Source organism: Chrysemys picta, chromosome 1 (assembly GCF_011386835.1).
Source record: "Chrysemys picta bellii isolate R12L10 chromosome 1, ASM1138683v2, whole genome shotgun sequence".
NCBI classification, from domain to species: domain Eukaryota; kingdom Metazoa; phylum Chordata; order Testudines; family Emydidae; genus Chrysemys; species Chrysemys picta.
Genome location: NC_088791.1, coordinates 229,875,273 through 229,894,172, shown reverse-complemented (window position 1 = coordinate 229,894,172; position 18,900 = coordinate 229,875,273). Strand labels below are relative to the sequence as shown.

At 41.4% G+C, this 18,900-nt stretch overlaps 2 protein-coding genes across 6 annotated transcripts in view; one reads left to right on the top strand and one right to left on the bottom strand.

Moving 5' to 3' along the window:
* LOC101951641 (CD99 antigen) overlaps positions 1 to 18,900 on the top strand; it is a 514,232-nt gene that overhangs the window by 221,589 nt on the left and 273,743 nt on the right. The gene's annotated exons all lie outside the window — the stretch shown is intronic.
* Positions 1 to 18,900, bottom strand: part of LOC101949790 (arylsulfatase D-like) — a 36,660-nt gene that overhangs the window by 6,467 nt on the left and 11,293 nt on the right. For 2 of the 3 annotated variants that reach the window (XM_005283313.5, XM_005283314.5), the window contains 5 exons: positions 16,868 to 16,989; positions 13,130 to 13,252; positions 7,658 to 8,081; positions 4,397 to 4,533; positions 3,465 to 3,599 (listed from right to left, as the gene is read on the bottom strand). In XM_005283313.5, coding sequence (XP_005283370.2) covers positions 3,465 to 3,599; positions 4,397 to 4,533; positions 7,658 to 8,081; positions 13,130 to 13,252; positions 16,868 to 16,989 — 941 coding nt within the window. The remainder of the gene's footprint in view (positions 1 to 3,464; positions 3,600 to 4,396; positions 4,534 to 7,657; positions 8,082 to 13,129; positions 13,253 to 16,867; positions 16,990 to 18,900) is intronic. The other variant, XM_005283315.5, reaches the window with a different exon arrangement.

Sequence of the window (18,900 nt, the reverse complement as noted above, 5' to 3'; positions counted from 1 at the left end):
CTCAAGCAATGCCCCACCAGTGCCACTTCATCAGCAGCTGGTAGGGGGACCTGGACGTTCCCTCTATTCCAGGTCCCTATTCAGGTTCCCTCTCACTGGCAGGCAAGGTTTGACCTATTCCAAACCTTGCTGCTTTTCCCCTGAACTTTGCCTACCTCTTTGGCTCTCCCCCTTCTCTGGGCTTGCCAAGCTACACTCTCTCCTCCCACGGAGTAACTGTAGGCTTCTTGCCTCCAGCCCCAGATATACGTCCCTTCTCCCAGGGAGTGACTGGAGACTCCTTCCTTCCAGCCCCTTCTGTTGCTAGCTTCCTGGCGTATATAGCCCCTGCCTCTTCCTGCCCAGCTGAGCCTCTTCTAATTAAATCCCTGCTCCCTGTATCCTTCTCCAGGTGCAACCTGGGCAGTTAATTGTGGGGTGGACACCCCGTCACATACCCTTATTCATTTAATTCATAAATATTGCTCCCCCCAAAGGGGGGATTTTTTTGTGGTCCTTGTTGACCTAAAATTGGCTTTTGATTCCATTGATAGAGGCCATCTCTGGGATAAACTTGTGAGGGCTGTCATAGCTCTTCAGCTACTCTCTCCTCTGAGAGACCTTTATAGCCAAATGGTGGCCAAAGTAGGATATGGCAATGAGCTGAGCTAACTGACCCTATCTACATCACAAAGGGAGTCCACCAGAGTTGTTTATTGGCCCCTTTCCTATTTCATGTTTACACTAATGAAGTTGTGGTGATTTGAGAAGTGGTATAGTGTTTCCCTCCCTGAAGTTTGCACCAATTTACATTGGCCTTTCTTTATGCAGATGCCATGATTTTGCTGCCTCATATACTTCCGGGCTTAATGCGTATGTTAAAGGATTTTAGCTCTTTTTACCAGCAGGAGTACCTGATCACAAAAGGGAGTGCCAAATCAAACAAATTTGACCCCGAAAACTAAAGTAATTTCCTTTGGCCACAGACCGAAGCTTCTTAAATGGATAATTGAGGGCTATTATATTGAATAGGAACATTGAAACCTTTTTGGGTATTTGGGTTTTACATATAATGGCTAATGGGATAAATCTATAGAAGAGGTAAAGAAGAAAGCCTTAAGTTCTATGCAACTGGTGCTTTATTTTACATAATTTAATCATTCTGGCTTTTAGAGTTTTCAGGGATAAAGTCCATGACCAAATATGATATGGTGTGGACATTTGGAGCTGGAAAACCTTTAACGTGTTAGAGGTTGTGAAAAAAACCTTTGTGGATAAGGGTGAAGCTGTGGATGTGGTATACCTAGACTTTAGTAAGGCATTTGATACGGTCTCGCATGATATTCTTATCGATAAACTAGGCAAATACAATTTAGATGGGGCTACTATAAGGTGGGTGCATAACTGGCTGGATAACCGTACTCAGAGAGTTGTTATTAATGGTTCCCAATCCTGCTGGAAAGGCATAACGAGTGGGGTACCGCAGGGGTCTGTTTTGGGACCGGCTCTGTTCAATATCTTCATCAATGACTTAGATATTGGCATAGAAAGTACGCTTATTAAGTTTGCGGATGATACCAAACTGGGAGGGATTGCAACTGCTTTGGAAGACAGGGTCATAATTCAAAATGATCTGGACAAATTGGAGAAATGGTCTGAGTTAAACAGGATGAAGTTTAACAAAGACAAATGCAAAGTGCTCCACTTAGGAAGAAAAAATCAGTTTCACACATACAGAATGGGAAGTGACTGTCTAGGAAGGAGTACAGCAGAAAAGGATCTAGGGGTTATAGTGGAACACAAGCTAAATATGAGTCAACAGTGTGATGCTGTTGCAAAAAAAGCAAACATGATTCTGGGATGTATTAACAGGTGTGTTGTGAGCAAGACATGAGAAGTCATTCTTCCGCTCTACTCTGCTCTGGTTAGGCCTCAGCTGGAGTATTGTGTCCAGTTCTGGGCACCGCATTTTAAAAAAGATGTGGAGAAATTGGAAAGGGTCCAGAGAAGAGCAACAAGAATGATTAAAGGTCTTGAGAACATGACCTATGAAGGAAGGCTGAAAGAATTGGGTTTGTTTAGTTTGGAAAAGAGAAGACTGAGAGGGGACATGATAGCAGTATTTAAAAGGGTGTCATAAGGAGGAGGGAGAAAATTTGTTAGTTTTCTAAGGATAGAACAAGAAGCAATGGGTTTAAACTGCAGCAAGGGAGGTCTAGGTTGGACATTAGGAAAAAGTTCCTAACTGTCAGGGTGGTTAAACACTGGAATAAATTGCCTAGGGAGGTTGTGGAATCTCCATCTCTGGAGATATTTAAGAGTAGGTTAGATAAATGTCTATCAGGGATGGTCTAGACAGTATTTGGTCCTGCCATGCAGGCAGGGGACTGGACTCGATGACCTCTCGAGGTCCCTTCCAGTCCTAGAATCTATGAAAAAAGTTTTAAGGAGAGTGCTCTGTTTCCCAAATTATCAACCATCTGCTTTACATAGGGAGATTGTACAATTTCAACTAGGGCTTGGTGCCTTTGCATTAATTATTGGCTATGTGTTCAGCATATGAATCTACAGTGTCTTCCAAGGCTATGTCTGGAGGAACAGCTTAACAAGACACATACCCTAAAGTTCCCCTGGCTTTTGCAAGTCCATTGTTCTCTCCATTCCTTGGGCTTCTCAGAACTTGACCTGGCTAGGACCGCAGGCAAGGGTATGAAATCTTTACTTAATTTTAGAGCAGGAAATATTTGCAGACAACAGGATGTCAGTTGTCCACCCAACAAATATGTCCCCTTGACTTTCTCATTTAAAGAATATTCATAGTTGAAAGAAATATTTGGATATTTAGAATAATAAGTTGAGAGCCTTTACAGCTCTCTGGTCTCAAACCATGCAATCAGCCTATTTGGAAGGGAGGTACACGGATATTGAGAGACATAGTTGTCTTTGCCAAGCAGGTCTGGCCAGGTCAAAGATTTACTATGCTGTCTACTTTCTTGTCACCTGGAAATAAATGGTTAGCCCCATTCCTTGCTCAGATGCTTTTTACCACACCAACTCAAATACCGGATTACTTTTTATGGGGAGAAAATGTCTAGATTATATGGGCTGGTCAGAAGAAAAAGAAAGTAGATGAGACCTAGATCTTTAATCTTTATGACCTAGAACCTTAATCCTTGTTATGTTATTTCTGTATATTGTTTCAGGGGTATCTATATGATTTTAAAGGTGTAACTGATTTGGGGAGAAGGGTTAATCTTGTGTTTTCAATTTTTGAATTTTTAAAATTTGTATCTGTTTTACTGAGCACTGTTGATTTTACAATACGCCTTCATTTGCTATGCATTATGGCCTATTGCTAAAATGCTATTTTAATAAATATGATTTGATTACTTACTTGCTCCTATGGTACCATTAAATAGTCTGTTGATTATATCAGGAAGACAATTTGCATTTTTAAGGAATTCACTCTGGGTAACAATCCTCACCTTTGTATATTCCATTCCAACCACCTAATTGGGCTTTTCCTTCTTGTGCTTCCAAAAACCCACCATGGTCAGAGGCAAAGTACGTGAGTGTGGTATTTTTCAAACCTTTCTTATCAATAGCATCCAGGACCCTGCCTGTAAATAAAAATAGTGATAAGAATGTACCAAGAAACAAAAGTAGAGCTAGGACTAGTAAAACAAATTTTGGCTTCAGTCCTACAAATATGCACACACTTAACTTTAAGGATGTGAGTAGACTCAAGTGGACTACTTGCACAGATAAAGATAAGCATGTACTGAAGTGTTTGTGAGATCTGAACCTTTGCTTGTGATTTCATTGACAGTTTTTAAATGCAAAGGAAAGGTATAATGTACCATTAGCCTATTATTATTATTATTAGTAGTATTGTGGTAGTGCCTATGAATCCTAGTCATGGATCAGGACTCTGTTGTGGTAGGTGCAGGACAAACACAGAGCAAAAAGATGGTCCCTGTCTTGGAGACCTTACACAAACACTGACTGAGTGGTTAGCAGAGGTGTAAATCTACAGCTCTCCAGTATGCCATGCGTTATCTGTCTGTGTGGACGCTGCTGCTATGCACTGAACGTTCCCTAGGCCGCACTGACATATTGCAGTTTGAATCAAGAGTATGTCAATAGACAGTCCATAGCCAGCATGGGTCAGATTGCCAGATGCAAAAGGCAATGGTTAGTGCATAGCAGCCGGATCAGCACAGACAACTGCCCTATGGAGAGCTGTACATTTACACACCCCATCTTACCGCACAGTAATGGTTTGTGTAGATGTGCCCTCAGCAGCAGACTACCTCAGTGAGTAATCAGAAACAATGACTCTCCTTTATGAATGTTGTGAGCATTTTAATTGTGTGTTAGGTTGTTAGAGCAAGTATCATTTGTTAAATCGACTTACCCACCATCCAGTCCATCTCCTCTACATTATCTCCATATAAGCCATACCTGCTCTTCCCAAGAAACAACTCCGTGGTGATGAGGGGTGTGTGGACATGTAGAAAGGAAACAAAGAGGAGGAACGGCCCATGCTTGTTTCTTTAAAAGAATTAATCTGTCATTTCCTTGCAAAGAAGTACCTTACTTTATACACATACTTCGCTTTTTTAAAATTGAAGTCACAACTCTTTTGTGAAGGTAATCTGTGATATGAATATGTGCTTATGTTCCAGTAACTAGATGCTTATGGGGTTAGTTTCTGTGAAATCATAGAATCATAGACTGAAAAGGACCTTGAGAGGTCATCTAGTCCAGTCCCCTGCAATCATGGCAGGACTTAGTATTATCTAGCCCATCACTGACAGATGTTTGTCTAACCTGCTCTTAAAAATCTCCAATGATGGAGATTCCACAACCTTCCTAGGCAATTTATTCCAATGCTTAACCACCCTGACAGTTAGGAAGTTTTTCCTGATGTCCAACCTAAACTGCTCTTGCTTCAATTTAAGCCCCTTGCTTCTTGTCCTATCCTCAGACATTAGGAAGAACAATTTCTCTCCCTCCTCCTTGTAACAACCTTTTATGTACTTGAAAACTGTTATCATGTCTCCCCTCAGACTTTTTTCAGACTAAACAAACCCAATTTTTTCAACCTTTAAATAATTTTTTTAAATTAATGGAGATATCCCATCTCCTAGAACTGGAAGGGACCTTGAAAGGTCTTTGAGTCCAGCCCCCTGCCTTCACTAGCAGGACCAAGTACTGGTTTTGCCCCAGATCCCTAAGTGGCCCCCTCAAGGATTGAACTCACAACCCTGGGTTTAGCAGGCCAATGCTCAAACCACTGAACTACCCCTCCCCCCACCTTCCCTTACAGGTCATGTTTTCTAGACCTTTAATCATTTTTGTTGTTCTTCAGACTTTCTCAATTTGTCCACATCTTTCCTGAAATGTAGTGCCCAGAACGGGCACAATACTCCAGTTGAGGCCTAATTAGAGTAGAGTGGAAGAATAACTTCTTGTGTCTTGTTTACAACACTCCTGATAATGCATCCCAGAATTATGTTTTTTTTTTTTTTTTGCAAGTATTACACTGTTCACTCATATTTAGCTTGTGATCCACTTTAATCCCTACATCCCTTTCCACAGTACTCCTTCCTAGGCAGTCATATCCCATTTTGTATGTGTGCAACTGGTTGTTCCTTCCTAAATGGAGTACTTTGCATTTGTCCTTATTAAATTTCATCCTATTTACTTCAGACCATGTCCAGATCATTTTGAATTTTAATCCTATCCTCCAAGGGACTTGCAACCCCAGCTTGGTATCATCCACAAACTTTATAAGTGTACTCTCTATGCCATTATCTAAATCATTGATGAAAATATTGAACAGAACCAGACCCAGAACTGATCCCTGCCGGGATCCCACTCGTTATGCACTTTCAGTATGACTGTAAACGACTGATAACTACTCTCTGGGAAAGGTTTTCCAAACAGTTATGCACCCACCTTATGGTAGCTCCAGATAGGTTGTATTTCCCTAGTTTGTTTATGAGAAAGTAATGCGAGACAGAATGAAAAGCCTTACTAAAGTCAAGATATACCACGTCTGCCGCTTCGCCCCATCCACAAGGCTTTTTACCTTGTCAAGAAAGCTAGCAGGTTAGTTTGACATGATTTGTTCTTGACAAATCCATGCAGACTGTTATTTATCACATTATTATCTTCTAGATGTTTTGCTTTATTATTTGCTCCATTATCTTTCTGGGTACAGAAATTAAACCCAGTGATTACAAAATTACATTAATTTTTGAATATTTAAAATATTTCCCTTTGTCTTCTATTCACAAGTAGAGAGGTTCCATTTTGGAGGCCAGATTCTTTGCTGGTGTAAATCAGCTGAAGTCCAGAGAGTTATGCCAATTTATACCAGGTGAGAACCTGGCCCTAGTTTGCTGCCTATTTTAGGACCCCAGTTCATTGCTGGGACAGATCGAAAAGGAGGAACGTAATGAAGCACCAATATAGAGCAGTAGCTGAGGTGAGCTGCAATCATTTAAAATAGTCTGGTCTCATGAGGACAAAAAGCAATTTTATAAACAGAGTCTGGAAGTTTTCTGTCCAAAAGTTGAAAATTTTGAAAAGTTAAGAGTTCCTGAAAACAGTAAATTATAAGGAAAACCTTCAGGCAGCCTTAACTTAAAAGGAAAATGTTGGCACAAGAACAAATGGATAAAAACTGGCTATGAATAAATTCAGGCTGCAAATTAGAAGAAGGTTTCTAACTATTAGAAGAGTAAGGTTTTGAGCCAGCCTCCCAATTGAAGTTGAAGAAGCAAATAACCTAATCAGTTTTAAGAAAGAGATGGACACATTTATGAATAGGATTGCATCACTGGGTAGCCTGTGGTGGTGGTGGACTGGCCTTGACAGCCCTGAGGTCCCTTTTAATCTGTGTCTTATGTTCCTAAAATCTCATGCCTCAGGGCTTCAACTGCTTACCAGTAAGGGTCAGAGAGGGAACCCCCCCCCGCTCCCACCCCAGTGTGTGTGTATATTTTGTCTCCTTCCTCTGAAACCTCAGAGATAGCCCTGACTAGAGATGGGACACTGAATGGGGTGGGCAGGTGATTTGAGATGGTACTGAGAATATTTTTATTTCAGGTGCTTGGCTGAGGAGTCTTGCTCATGGATCTCAGTGATTGCCATATGTTGGGTCAGGAAGGATTTTTCCCTCAGGTCAGACTGGCAAACCTTCGGAGTTTTCACCTTCCTCTGAAGCAAGGGGCACAGGTCACTTGCTAGAATAATCTTGGTATACCTCATTAAATCAATTCACTGTCATTGCAGGAACCTCAGGAATTGGTACACCTCACTCCCTCCTGTTTTGTGCCTGTGCCACACAAAAGATTAGACTTCCAAAGACTGTAATACTTTGATCTAACATTGGTTGTTAGTTTGGTGTGGGGGTGGTGGTTAGTGGCCTATGATATGCAGGAGGTCAGACAAAGTCATTTGGTGGTGCTCTCTGGCCTTAAACACTATGTCTATGACTTTAACTTTTGGAGTCAAGATAATAATTATATAGAGGGGGCTTTACATTTGAAAGCATTATTTAAAAATTAACTAATCGATCAATCAATTAGATTGATAAATCAATTAAACAATGTAGTGAGATATTCAAGAACTAAAACAAATATGGTCAAAATGAAATGTATTTTACCTTTCAATAAAAGAAATGGCCTCCCTCAGTATAAGGGATGTCGTTCTCTCTACCACCATTGGCTGTTCAGTAATTTCATGGTTTCTCATCATAATGCAGTCCCAATATCTTATGAATCCATAACTCGAGAACCAGGATGCAAAGAACAAAAAAACAAAAAAAGCAAAGCAGGTGATTATTTTCCAGGTGACTGAGACCAAGCCAGTAAGTCTGGCTATTGCAAGTGTGAGTACAGCAAGGCCAATTGTCTGAGTGTAAAGCCAGAATTTGGTTCTCAAGACTCTGTCCTTCTCTGGAAGTTGTGTTATTTGACAGTCATTCATTAGACTAAACGGCATGCCATAAAAATAATCAAACCCATGGTTTAAAGGGTGATGACAGTAATCGTTGCGGGATTCACAGTTCACACCTTGATGCCACTTCCCTGAAAAAAAAATATATATATATATATATATATATATTTTAAATGTAAAGTTACAATACAATACCATCATTTAAAATATTCTGCTCTTATGAGGACAAAAAGCAAAAAACTACCTCAATAAAATTACTTTTTCCTTCTATAATGAGACCCTAATTATGTAATCTGCTCCAAGAGGCCGAGTCTTTACAGCCTCACAAGTCCCTCTGAAACCATTGGGGTTGCTGCTCAGGTACGCAGTCCCTCTTGCCTGGATCAGTTTTGGCCCTATTCATAGACCCTAAAATAGGATCCAGTAATCGAGAACAGCCAGGATTTAAAGGGCAAGGCAGAAAATATCTGGCATTCTTGGACTTCTACCAGCTATGAAAAAGGGGAAAGAAGTCCTTTTGTTACACAGGCTGAAACAACATTATTCTCTTGCCTCTGTACCCTCCAGAAAGCCAACATAATGAATGAGGGCAGTAAGTAGGATATTGTTCTGGAAAACTTAGCACAGTGTAGCAGTAGATCTCTGTAGAAAGTCAGATGATGTGTGGGTTACAGAGTGATAGGGTGTGATCTGGATATAAATATGGAGCCAATTATAAAGTGAAATAGGCTCAAGACCCCTTATACTAGTGAAAATGACATCTTTTTTGGCTATCTGCCAAACAAGCCATGAGATGCTGGGAGATATCAGTGTAAACCCTATATTGGATGTAAATAGCTTTAGTGATGAGGATATATACAGTGAACGGACATAAAGAAATACTAGTTTATGGTGCCTGCCAAGCTCTGTATACCCTTTCCAACTCAAATAATAAAGCCATCATGAAACAAAACAACAGCCATTCCTCCCCCGTAATATATAATCATTACTCAGAGAAAAAGGCCATACCACAATCCAGCTCAGTCCTCCCGCAAGGGCCCACTCAAACTGTTGGTCTTTGCAGCATACTCAGAAGATCACTAAATTCAAGATGGTTTGAACCAAGGTATTGGGGCTGTGAATTCCAAAACCAAGGGACCAGCTGCTCCCTTTCATCTATATTAAGAGTGCCACTGCTGATCACCAGTGTGATACAGGGGGAAGTTCTAGTCCATCAGGTAGGCCATTTCAATGTCATGGATCAAAAATAATACCTTGAATTCCACTTTGGAATCAAGGCACAACCAGCCCCAGCTATGGAGCACAAGAGTCATGCACTTAGAGCAAGAATTTTGCTAAAGAAGTGGCCCACTGAATTACTAGTGGCACACTAACTTCAGACTGCAATTGGATTTAAAAGTTTAGCCGCATGCAGAGAGCACTGTAGTATTCTAATCCTGAGCTGACACGAGCAGGGATCACAACCAAAAGGTCTATATCTGAGAAAAAAGGATGCAGCCTCCTTGCAAGATGCAGATATGAAATGATGAATAGGTGGGTGAACACTCTGATCAGGAAGTCTGAATTGCCCTCTGCCAAATACTCAAATAGGGCGACCAGACCAGATGTCCCGATTTTATAGGGACAGTCCCGATTTTTGGCTCTTTTTCTTATATAGGATCCTATTACCCCCCTCCACCTCCATCCCGATTTTTCACACTTGCTGTCTGGTCACCCTATACTCAAATTATTTCCCAATCCATCATGATCAATTCCACTTTTTGATGAAAATATAGGCATACTGTCTGTAAATACAGACACAGATATAATGGGACTGAATTTCAGAAGTGTTGAATGCTCAAATCTTTAGCTGAAGTTAATGGTAACTGTGGGTTCACAGATTCTCTTTTAAAAAAAACAAAACAGACCCATAGAGAATAAACATATAAATAAGAGAAATACGTTTTTGGCAGACATGCAGTAAGCAACATTGTCAAAGCCAACTCATCAAAAGCTTTTAACAAAAATATTGCCCTCAAATCACATTGCTGATCATTTAATAGCTGCTCTTACTCTGCAGTTAAACCCATTTCAATTTTAAAGAGAGACAAAATATGCAGCCCTTAGACAATTAGAAAATACAAAGTTGTGATACACATCTTAAAAGAAATTGAGAGTTAATTTAGTGCCCAGCTAAATGTAACATGGGCAGGAACTGTGCAAGATGCCTTACTTAATGGTCATGCACTTCAATCCTGCTATTTATTGCCAATGCTGCTTATGACCCCCAGACTGTTCAACAAAGACTGGCAGTCTTGCTCAATTATATGATGCTTTTGATGCCTATGTTGGGACTCAAACTTAGGCACCCCTGGGCAAAAAGTGAACACACTCTGCCATCTAAATCCTCAGAATGGAATGCCATAGGCTCCCTAAGGGATAATGTCTATGGTGAAGCACAGGAAACTGTACATGGTTTATGTCAGTGATTCAATACTGAAGCCAACTTGGCAGCGTCAAATGTGATGTTTATGAAAATTCTGAAACAACTACAGCATTTTTCCTCATATATCACAAGGAAAATGAAGATTCAACACAGCACAACTTAAATAATAATAATAAAAATAATATTTTCCTGTTTTCTAATTCCTTAAGGGCTACATTTTCAATATCTTCTGCTAATTTTTGTGTCTGCTTTTGAATGTACACAAATCAACTTGTGCATGCACATTAAATAGCAGATTTTTAATTTGTGTGTGTAAATGCTGTTTTGTATGTGTAGGCCAAATTTTTTGGCTGCCCAGACTTAGGCATCCATATTAGGTTGGGTTGAGTCCTCTGGAAATTCAGTCTTAAAAATTCTCTGTTTATGCTCTTTCAGACCTGGCCCTTATGATGTGGGAGGTTAGATTTGAGGGAATACCATTTCAGGTCATGACTAAAAAGTGAATAGTTGTTTTGGCAAGTTGCCTTATGAAAATTGAGTGGCACAATTAGACAGGTACAAATGAAACTGACATTTGTATTAATCCTGTAAAAAGGATGTTTTATCTGGGCTTTAATGAAATCTTGTTCAAGTACAATGTAGTATACTGTCACTTTTGAATAATCTTAACTCATGGTACCACTATACATGAAGGGCCAAATCCTCAGATGGTGTAAATTGGCCTAGTTCCATTGCTTTCAATTGGAGCGGTGTCAATTTATACCAGTTGTGCTTCTGGCCCAAAGTGTCTAAAACCTAAAAGGCACAGGCTCAAAATGTAACTCATTTGTACATGTTAGTGTAATATTATTGGGAATCAGTAGATAGCACTATTCCTGGTACAGTAATCTTGCAAGGTCTATTTAAATGAATGCAGAGGCAGTTAGATCTTGGACAAGGGCTTGTGGTTGGGTGTGATACAGTTCTCTTTCAAAGGTGAGCGTATCATCAGTATCATTTATTCTTTCCAGCTGAATGTCTTTCTGACTGGAATAGTTTCTTTGGTGCAGAACTAGTGCCTACAGGATGTACCTGGTGCCAAATCATGCCAAGGTCCCAGGCCTCACTGAACACTGACAAATGCACAGCTGGAAGCCAGTCTCACTCACCTGTGTGTTAGTGTTGTTAAAATAGATATTAGAGTTACAAGAATGTGTTTAGACTTTATGGAATGCTTGTAGGATGCTGCATCCATTAATTCTACCTTTAGTATCTGTATCCCATGTTCTAAGGCAGAGATCGACAACCTTTGGCACGCGGCCCATCAGGGAAATCTGTAACAGGCCGAGGGATGTGCTGGCCACTGCTTCCCGCAGTCCTCATTGGCCTGGAGCGGCGAACCACGGCCAATGGGAGCTGCATTCAGCCGAACCTGTGGACGCTGCAGATAAAGAAACCGTCCTGGCCTGCCAGCGGATTTCCCTGATGGGCTGCATGCCAAAGGTTGCTGATCCCTGTTCTAAGGTAATATTTAAAATGTTTGCTAAAACTGTAAATCCCTCCACAGTCAGGGAAGAAGCATTACCAAGTGTGAAATGCCAGTTAACCACAAAAGGTGTTATCTCCTCCCCAGCAAGAGAAGGTCTACTGTCAGACATGCCATTGTGGACAAAAGACTTTGTTGATTGCTTCCCTGCCCCCCTGAAGAGGGTATGTGCACAAGCCCTCCTCCCATCACAGCTTGAACCCTCGGGGAAGGGAATAAAAATGCCTGTTAAGGCATTTTCTTTATGCTGCCTGGATTCTGGGAGGCAAAGATTCCTAAACATAAGCAAGAGATCCCCAAGCTGCTTGCCTTGGGTTGGCCCTAAAGGACATAAAACCTCACTTATTATAGAAGCTTCTTTTATCTTTTGAAACTTGACTAACTCATCTGTGGGTGAATGTTTACCTGCTTTAACTGCATAAATAACTCTCCTATTTCTTTTTCTTAGTTAATAAACCTTTAGTTAAAAGCAACAGAAGGTCCTGTGGCATCTTTGAGACTAACAGAAGTATTGGGAGCATAAGCTTTCGTGGGTAAGAACCTCACTTCTTCAGATGCAAGCCCTCCTCCCTTGCATCTGAAGAAGTGAGGTTCTTACCCACGAAAGCTTATGCTCCCAATACTTCTGTTAGTCTCAAAGATGCCACAGGACCCTCTGTTGCTTTTTACAGATTCAGACTAACACGGCTACCCCTCTGATACTTGAAACCTTTAGTTAGTTTATTACAAGATTGGCTACACATGTTATCTTTGATTTGAGATCGGAGGTACAGTTGACCTGGGGTAAGTGATTGGTTCTTCAGGACTGGGAATAACCTGAATAGCAATGTGTTTTTTGGTGCAAAGGGCCATCTATTACAAAGGCAGGCTTGCTTGGGTGTCAAGATAGATTGGAGTGCCCAAAGGGGGACTGTCTGTGACTCCATGTTAAGGCTGTTATAATGCTGTAGGAGGTCACATTTGATACTTAGTTGGTGAAATCTAATTATAGAACATACAGTCAGTTTGGATTTTGTGCCCTGTTCCTGATCAGTCTGCCCTGAGGTTGCACTCATGCTTGTGAGCCACTCCAGACAGTTTGACACTGACACAAGGGAAGAAAGACATATTATACGATATGATGTCATAAACATTAAAACTGAGAATTGATCAGTCACCTCACAATGAAGTATTTCAGTGCTAAGTGGTCAGCTAATACTTTTTACCCAACCAATATTGAGTCTACATACCTATTAGTCCTGTGGTATAACCTTGCTGCTGTAGTATCTTGGCAAAAGTGGTTTCATTTGGAGGGAGCCCTCCTGAGGCCCCAGCCCACTGAATAACACGATAGTCATTAGTGGCATCCATACCTATAATACACAATTTTTAAAAGTACTAAACACAGCAATGAGGGTGCTTTAGTCAAAAGCAAATTTTGTTTTTATAATAGTTCACTAGAGCTCTCTCGTCTGCACAGACAAAACTTGCTAGACTCAATCATCAACCTTTTGTATCTTTCCATTGTCTCTCTCCTCCTTGCCTCCAATAACTGAATAATTAGCCGGCCACTAAAAAACATACTTACATTCTTGGGTCTAGATCCTCAGCTGATGTAAATCAGCATAGCTTCACTGACTTTAATAGTTTTCAGAGTAGCAGCCGTGTTAGTCTGTATCCGCAAAAAGAACAGGAGTACTTGTGGCACCTTAGAGACTAACAAATTTATTAGAGCATAAGCTTTCGTGGACTACAGCTCACTTCTTCGGATGCATATAGAGTGGAATAAATATTGAGGAGATATATATACACACATACAGAGAGCATAAACAGGTGGGAGTTGTCTTACCAACTCTGAGAAGCCAATTAAGTAAGAGGAAAAAAACTTTTGAAGTGATAATCAAGATAGCCCAGTACAGACAGTTTGATAAGAAGTGTGAGAATACTTACAAGGGGAGATAGATTCAATGTTTGTAATGGCTCAGCCATTCCCAGTCCTTATTCAATCCTGAGTTGATTGTGTCTAGTTTGCATATCAATTCCAGCTCAGCAGTCTCTTGTTGGAGTCTGTTTTTGAAGTTTTTCTGTTGTAAGATAACCACCTGCAGGTCTGACATGGAATGACCAGACAGTTTAAAGTGTTCTCCCACTGGTTTTTGAGTATTATGATTCCTGATGTCAGATTTGTGTCCATTAATTCTTTTGCGTAGAGACTGTCCGGTTTGGCCAAGGTACATGGCAGAGGGGCATTGCTGGCACATGATGGCATATATCACATTGGTAGATGTGCAGGTGAACGAGCCCCTGATGGTATGGCTGATGTGATTAGGTCCTATGATGATGTCACTTGAATAGATATGTGGACAGAGTTGGCATTGGGCTTTGTTACAAGGATAGGTTCCTGGGTCAGTGGTTTTGTTCAGTGATGTGTGGTTGCTGATGAGTATTTGCTTTAGGTTGGGGGGTTGTCTGTAAGCGAGGACAGGTCTGTCTCCCAAGATCTGTGAGAGTAAAGGATCATCTTTCAGGATAGGTTGTAGATCTCTGATGATGCGCTGGAGAGGTTTTAGTTGGGGGCTGAAGGTGACAGCTAGTGGTGTTCTGTTATTTTCTTTGTTGGGCCTGTCTTGTAGGAGGTGACTTCTGGGTACTCGTCTGGCTCTGTCAATCTGTTTTTTCACTTCAGCAGGTGGGTATTGTAGTTTTAAGAATGCTTGATAGAGATCTTGTAGGTGCTTGTCTCTATCTGAGGGATTGGAGCAAATGCGGTTATATCTTAGAGCTTGGCTGTAGACAATGGATCGTGTGGTGTGTCCTGGATGGAAGCTGGAGGCATGTATGTAAGTGTAGCGGTCAGTAGGTTTCCGGTATAGGGTGGTATTTATGTGACCATCGCTTATTAGCACAGTAGTGTCCAGGAAATGGACCGCTTGTGTGGATTGATCTAGGCTGAGGTTGATGGTGGGATGGAAATTATTGAAATCATGGTGAAATTCCTCAAGGGCTTCTTTTCCAGGGGTCCAGATGATGAAGATGTCATCAATGTAGCGCAAGTAGAGTAGGGGCGTTAGGGGACGAGAGCTAAGGAAGCGTTGTTCTAAGTCAGCCATAAAAATGTTGGCATATTGTGGGGCCATGCGGGTACCCATAGCAGTGCCGCTGACTTGAAGGTATATATTGTCCCCAAATGTGAAATAGTTGTGGGTGAGGACAAAGTCACAAAGTTCAGCCACCAGGTTAGCTGTGACATATAGTGTGGTGCTGATTTACACCAGCTAAGAATCTAGCCTATGCTGTCTGGTTAAGCCCCAGTAAAAATAAATTAGTCTCTGGGTGAGAATGGGGAGATGTATATCTCTTGCTTTTATATTACCAATTTCTCATTTGAACCTCACACAGATGTGTGTGATGTTTTCCTTCTACCTTTTAATCATTATTTGCAGCAGGACTTGGAAAACATAGAAAAAACCTCTTCTTACAGATTTTAGAAACCAAAGTTGTGGATCTGAGTGAATGTTTGATGGAGTGAAAAAGAGGAAAGCTGTAAACACATAGGGCACGGGGATGATCAAACATAAGTCAAATGTCAAGTTTCTGGAAGACTGAAATGGGTCACTAATATAAGGGCTATTATATATTACAATATCATCCAGACTTTACGGGTTCTGCACTGAGATATAGGAACACAGACTAGACTGTAGATATGTGTGCACAATTCCCACTGATCTCAATTGGAGGTTAAGGGTGGAAGTGGGGCAGCATATTAATTTCAAACTTCCTGGGATACACACTGCAATAATTTGCTATAGTGCAATGACTAGGGAAATGCAATCTAGAAGCTTGCATAACTATTTGTCTTTCATCCCTGGAACTTGTATCATCAGGAGAGAAAATAATGCTTCTGTCAAATTGATTACTATTGTGTGGTTAGGGTGAACTATAACAGTTACAGAATTATAAGTTACTGAAATTTGTCTTGCATGTCTGTCATTCCTGTTTTTTGACCAGAGGGAATGAAACTAGTCTGAGTATATTGCCTACATGCACTTACTTGCCATTACATTATTATCACAGGTATTTCTGTTTAGGATTTAGGACTAAAGTAAACTGGGTTTAAAAAACCTTTTGCCATTTGAGCACTGTGCTATAAATTGTTGAGATTTAGTAACTTTATAGCAAAACATTACTATTGGCATCACTATTACAGAGCAGCATTATTCCATGATCTTTTGTGCCACAAAATATACTAGTTTGAGGGGAAGCTGCTGCCAGGAATGACTGTTTATTTTTTACCCCACTGACTTTCATATGGGCCAGCCACATCTGTTAAATATCTATGGACCTTCAAAAGTGCATTGCCCATGTGGAGAGGCTTCTGGTGGCAATTCAGTGGGGGACATGATGACTACTGCTCCCATCTGTTTGCACCTCTTAGCCTCCTTTCATGATAGCTACATCAGTGCTCTTTTATGTGCTGTGCAGAGGCAGGGATGAATGGATCCATGTTGCAATAATTATAACATAAAATAAGCAAATATCCCCAGCCGCTGGTGATGGGATACTAGACGAGGATGGCTCTGAATTACTATAGAAAATTCTGTCTCAGGTGTCTGGCTGATGCGTCTTGCCAAAATGCTCAGGGTCTAACTGATATTTGGGGTTGGGAAGGAATTTTCTCCTGGATCAGATTAGCAGAGACCCTGGTGGGTTTTCGCCTTCCTCTGCAACATGAGGCACAGGTCATTTGCAGGTTTAAACTGGAGTAAATGGTGGATTCTCTGTAACTTGAAGTCTTTAAATCATGATTTGCGGATTTCAGTAACTCAGCCAGAGGTTAGGGGTCTATTACAGGAGCGGGTGGGCAAGGTTCTGTGGTCTGCAATGTGCAGGAGGTCAGACTAGATGATCATAATGGTCCCTTTGGCCTAAATGTTTAAAAGCTAAGATCTCTTGCTAAGATGGCACTGTACCATGAAATGGGTCCAAACCTGATCTGATGGGGTATCTGCCAGTCAGGAAAGCAGCTCTGCTTGGGGTGCAAAGTGGAGCCGCAGCAATGTGCTGAGTAAGTTTCACTCCTTCCCTTGCCAGACGGTCAATATTAGGGGTCCTAAAAACAAAACCAACACAACCAAATTTCATTACAGTGGTCTGTCAGCTAATAATGATTAGCAATGTTGTGTACTGTATTTTTTCTTTCTTTTTTTTAAATAGAAAACCTAATAAGCATTTCCTGAGCTCTCTACTAAAGTTAGCCGTTGGCTATTTCCTCTGCCATAATTAGGATAATGGATTTTTTATTTCTCTCTCTCTTAGTCTGGTCATTACAATAGTTTGGACATTTTTAAAGTGAATAATTCCCAAGCTTAGACCCCATCCCTACAAGCAGTTCCATGCAGTGTATCCCCTTGCTGGTGCACAGCCACATGGAGGCCACTGGGGCTCTCTGGCTGCAGGGGCCCATCCCTGTGCGGCTACTTGCAGGAACACAGCCTTACTCAGGAATTGACAGAAGCCTGTTGGTTAATGGAAATAGCAGGTGACAATGTAATACATGGTGAAAGGCTGAAGGTTATATGGATTTTTTTTTTCAAAAAATAATTATTTTGTCCTACTCTTATGGTCGAAAGATACCTGGCACTATCATACCATCACTCTTTATGCAGAACTCATCACAAAAGGCAGATTGTCCTCACTCGTGCAAAATTCTCATTGAAGTCAATGCGAGTTTTGCCCAAGTAAGGACTTCAGGATTGGTTCTCCGCTTAAACAACCACATATAAAGCCTACAGAAATGGGATGAAAAAAAATCAACACATCACTGTATATCAAAATTGCCTTCCATTTTGTTAACATTAATTAACTCCTTAAACATTCTCAGCTGAAGTAGGCTGCCTTTATTTTATTATTTTATTTTCATGTTTAATTATTTTTTTTTATCTGAGGGTATGTCTACACTATGAAATTAGGTCGAATTTATAGAAGCCGGTTTTATAGAAATCGGTTGTATACAGCCGATTGTGTGTGTCCCCACATAAAATGCTCTAAGTGCATTAAGTCGGCGGACTGCGTCCACAGTACCGAGGCTAGCGTCGATTTCCAGAGCGTTGCACTGTGGGTAGCTATCCCACAGTTCCCGCAATCTCCGCCGCCCATTGGAATTCTGGATTGAGATCCCAATGCCTGAATGATGCAAAATAGTGTCGCGGGCGGTTCTGGGTACATGTCGTCAGGCACCTCCTCCTCTGTCAGAGCAACGGCAGACAATTGATTCGCGCCTTTTTACCTGGGTTACCTGTGCAGACAACATACCATGCCAAGCATGGAGCCCACTCAGCTCAGCTCACCGTCACCATATGTCCTCTGGGTGCCGGCAGACGTGGTACTGCATTGCTGCACAGCAGCAGCTAATTGCCTTTTGGCAGTAGACAGTGCAGTATGACTGGTAGCCATCATCGGCGATCTGTGTGCTGGCAGACGTGGGGCTGGCAGACATGGGGCTGCATTGCACACAGCAGCAGCCCCTTGTCTTTTGGTAGAAGATGGTATATTATGATTGGTATCCGTCATCATCGTACTGCAGTGGCTGTCAATCATGGGCACCTGGGCAGACATGCTCAGTCCTATCGAACTGTCTCGACGATGATGGCTATCAGTCGTAGTATGCTATTTTCTGCCAAGCGCCCAGTATTTTCTGCCAAGCACCCAAAAGATGCCGAGGGCTATCAGTCATGCTGCACTGTCGTCTGCCAGCTTAAGATGTAAAACATAGATTTGTTCTGTGTTCATTTGCTTCCCCCTCCCTCCGTGAAATCAACGGCCTGCTAAACCCAGGGTTTTGAGTTCAATCTTTGGGGGGGGGCATTCTGTGTGACAGTTGTTTGTGTTTCTCCCTGATGCACAGCCACCTTTCTTGATTTTAATTCCCTGTACGCCATATCATCACTCGCCCCTCCCTCCCTCCCGCCGTCTGTCAGATACTAGTTTCGCACCTTTTTTCAGACCAGACGCCATAGCACTG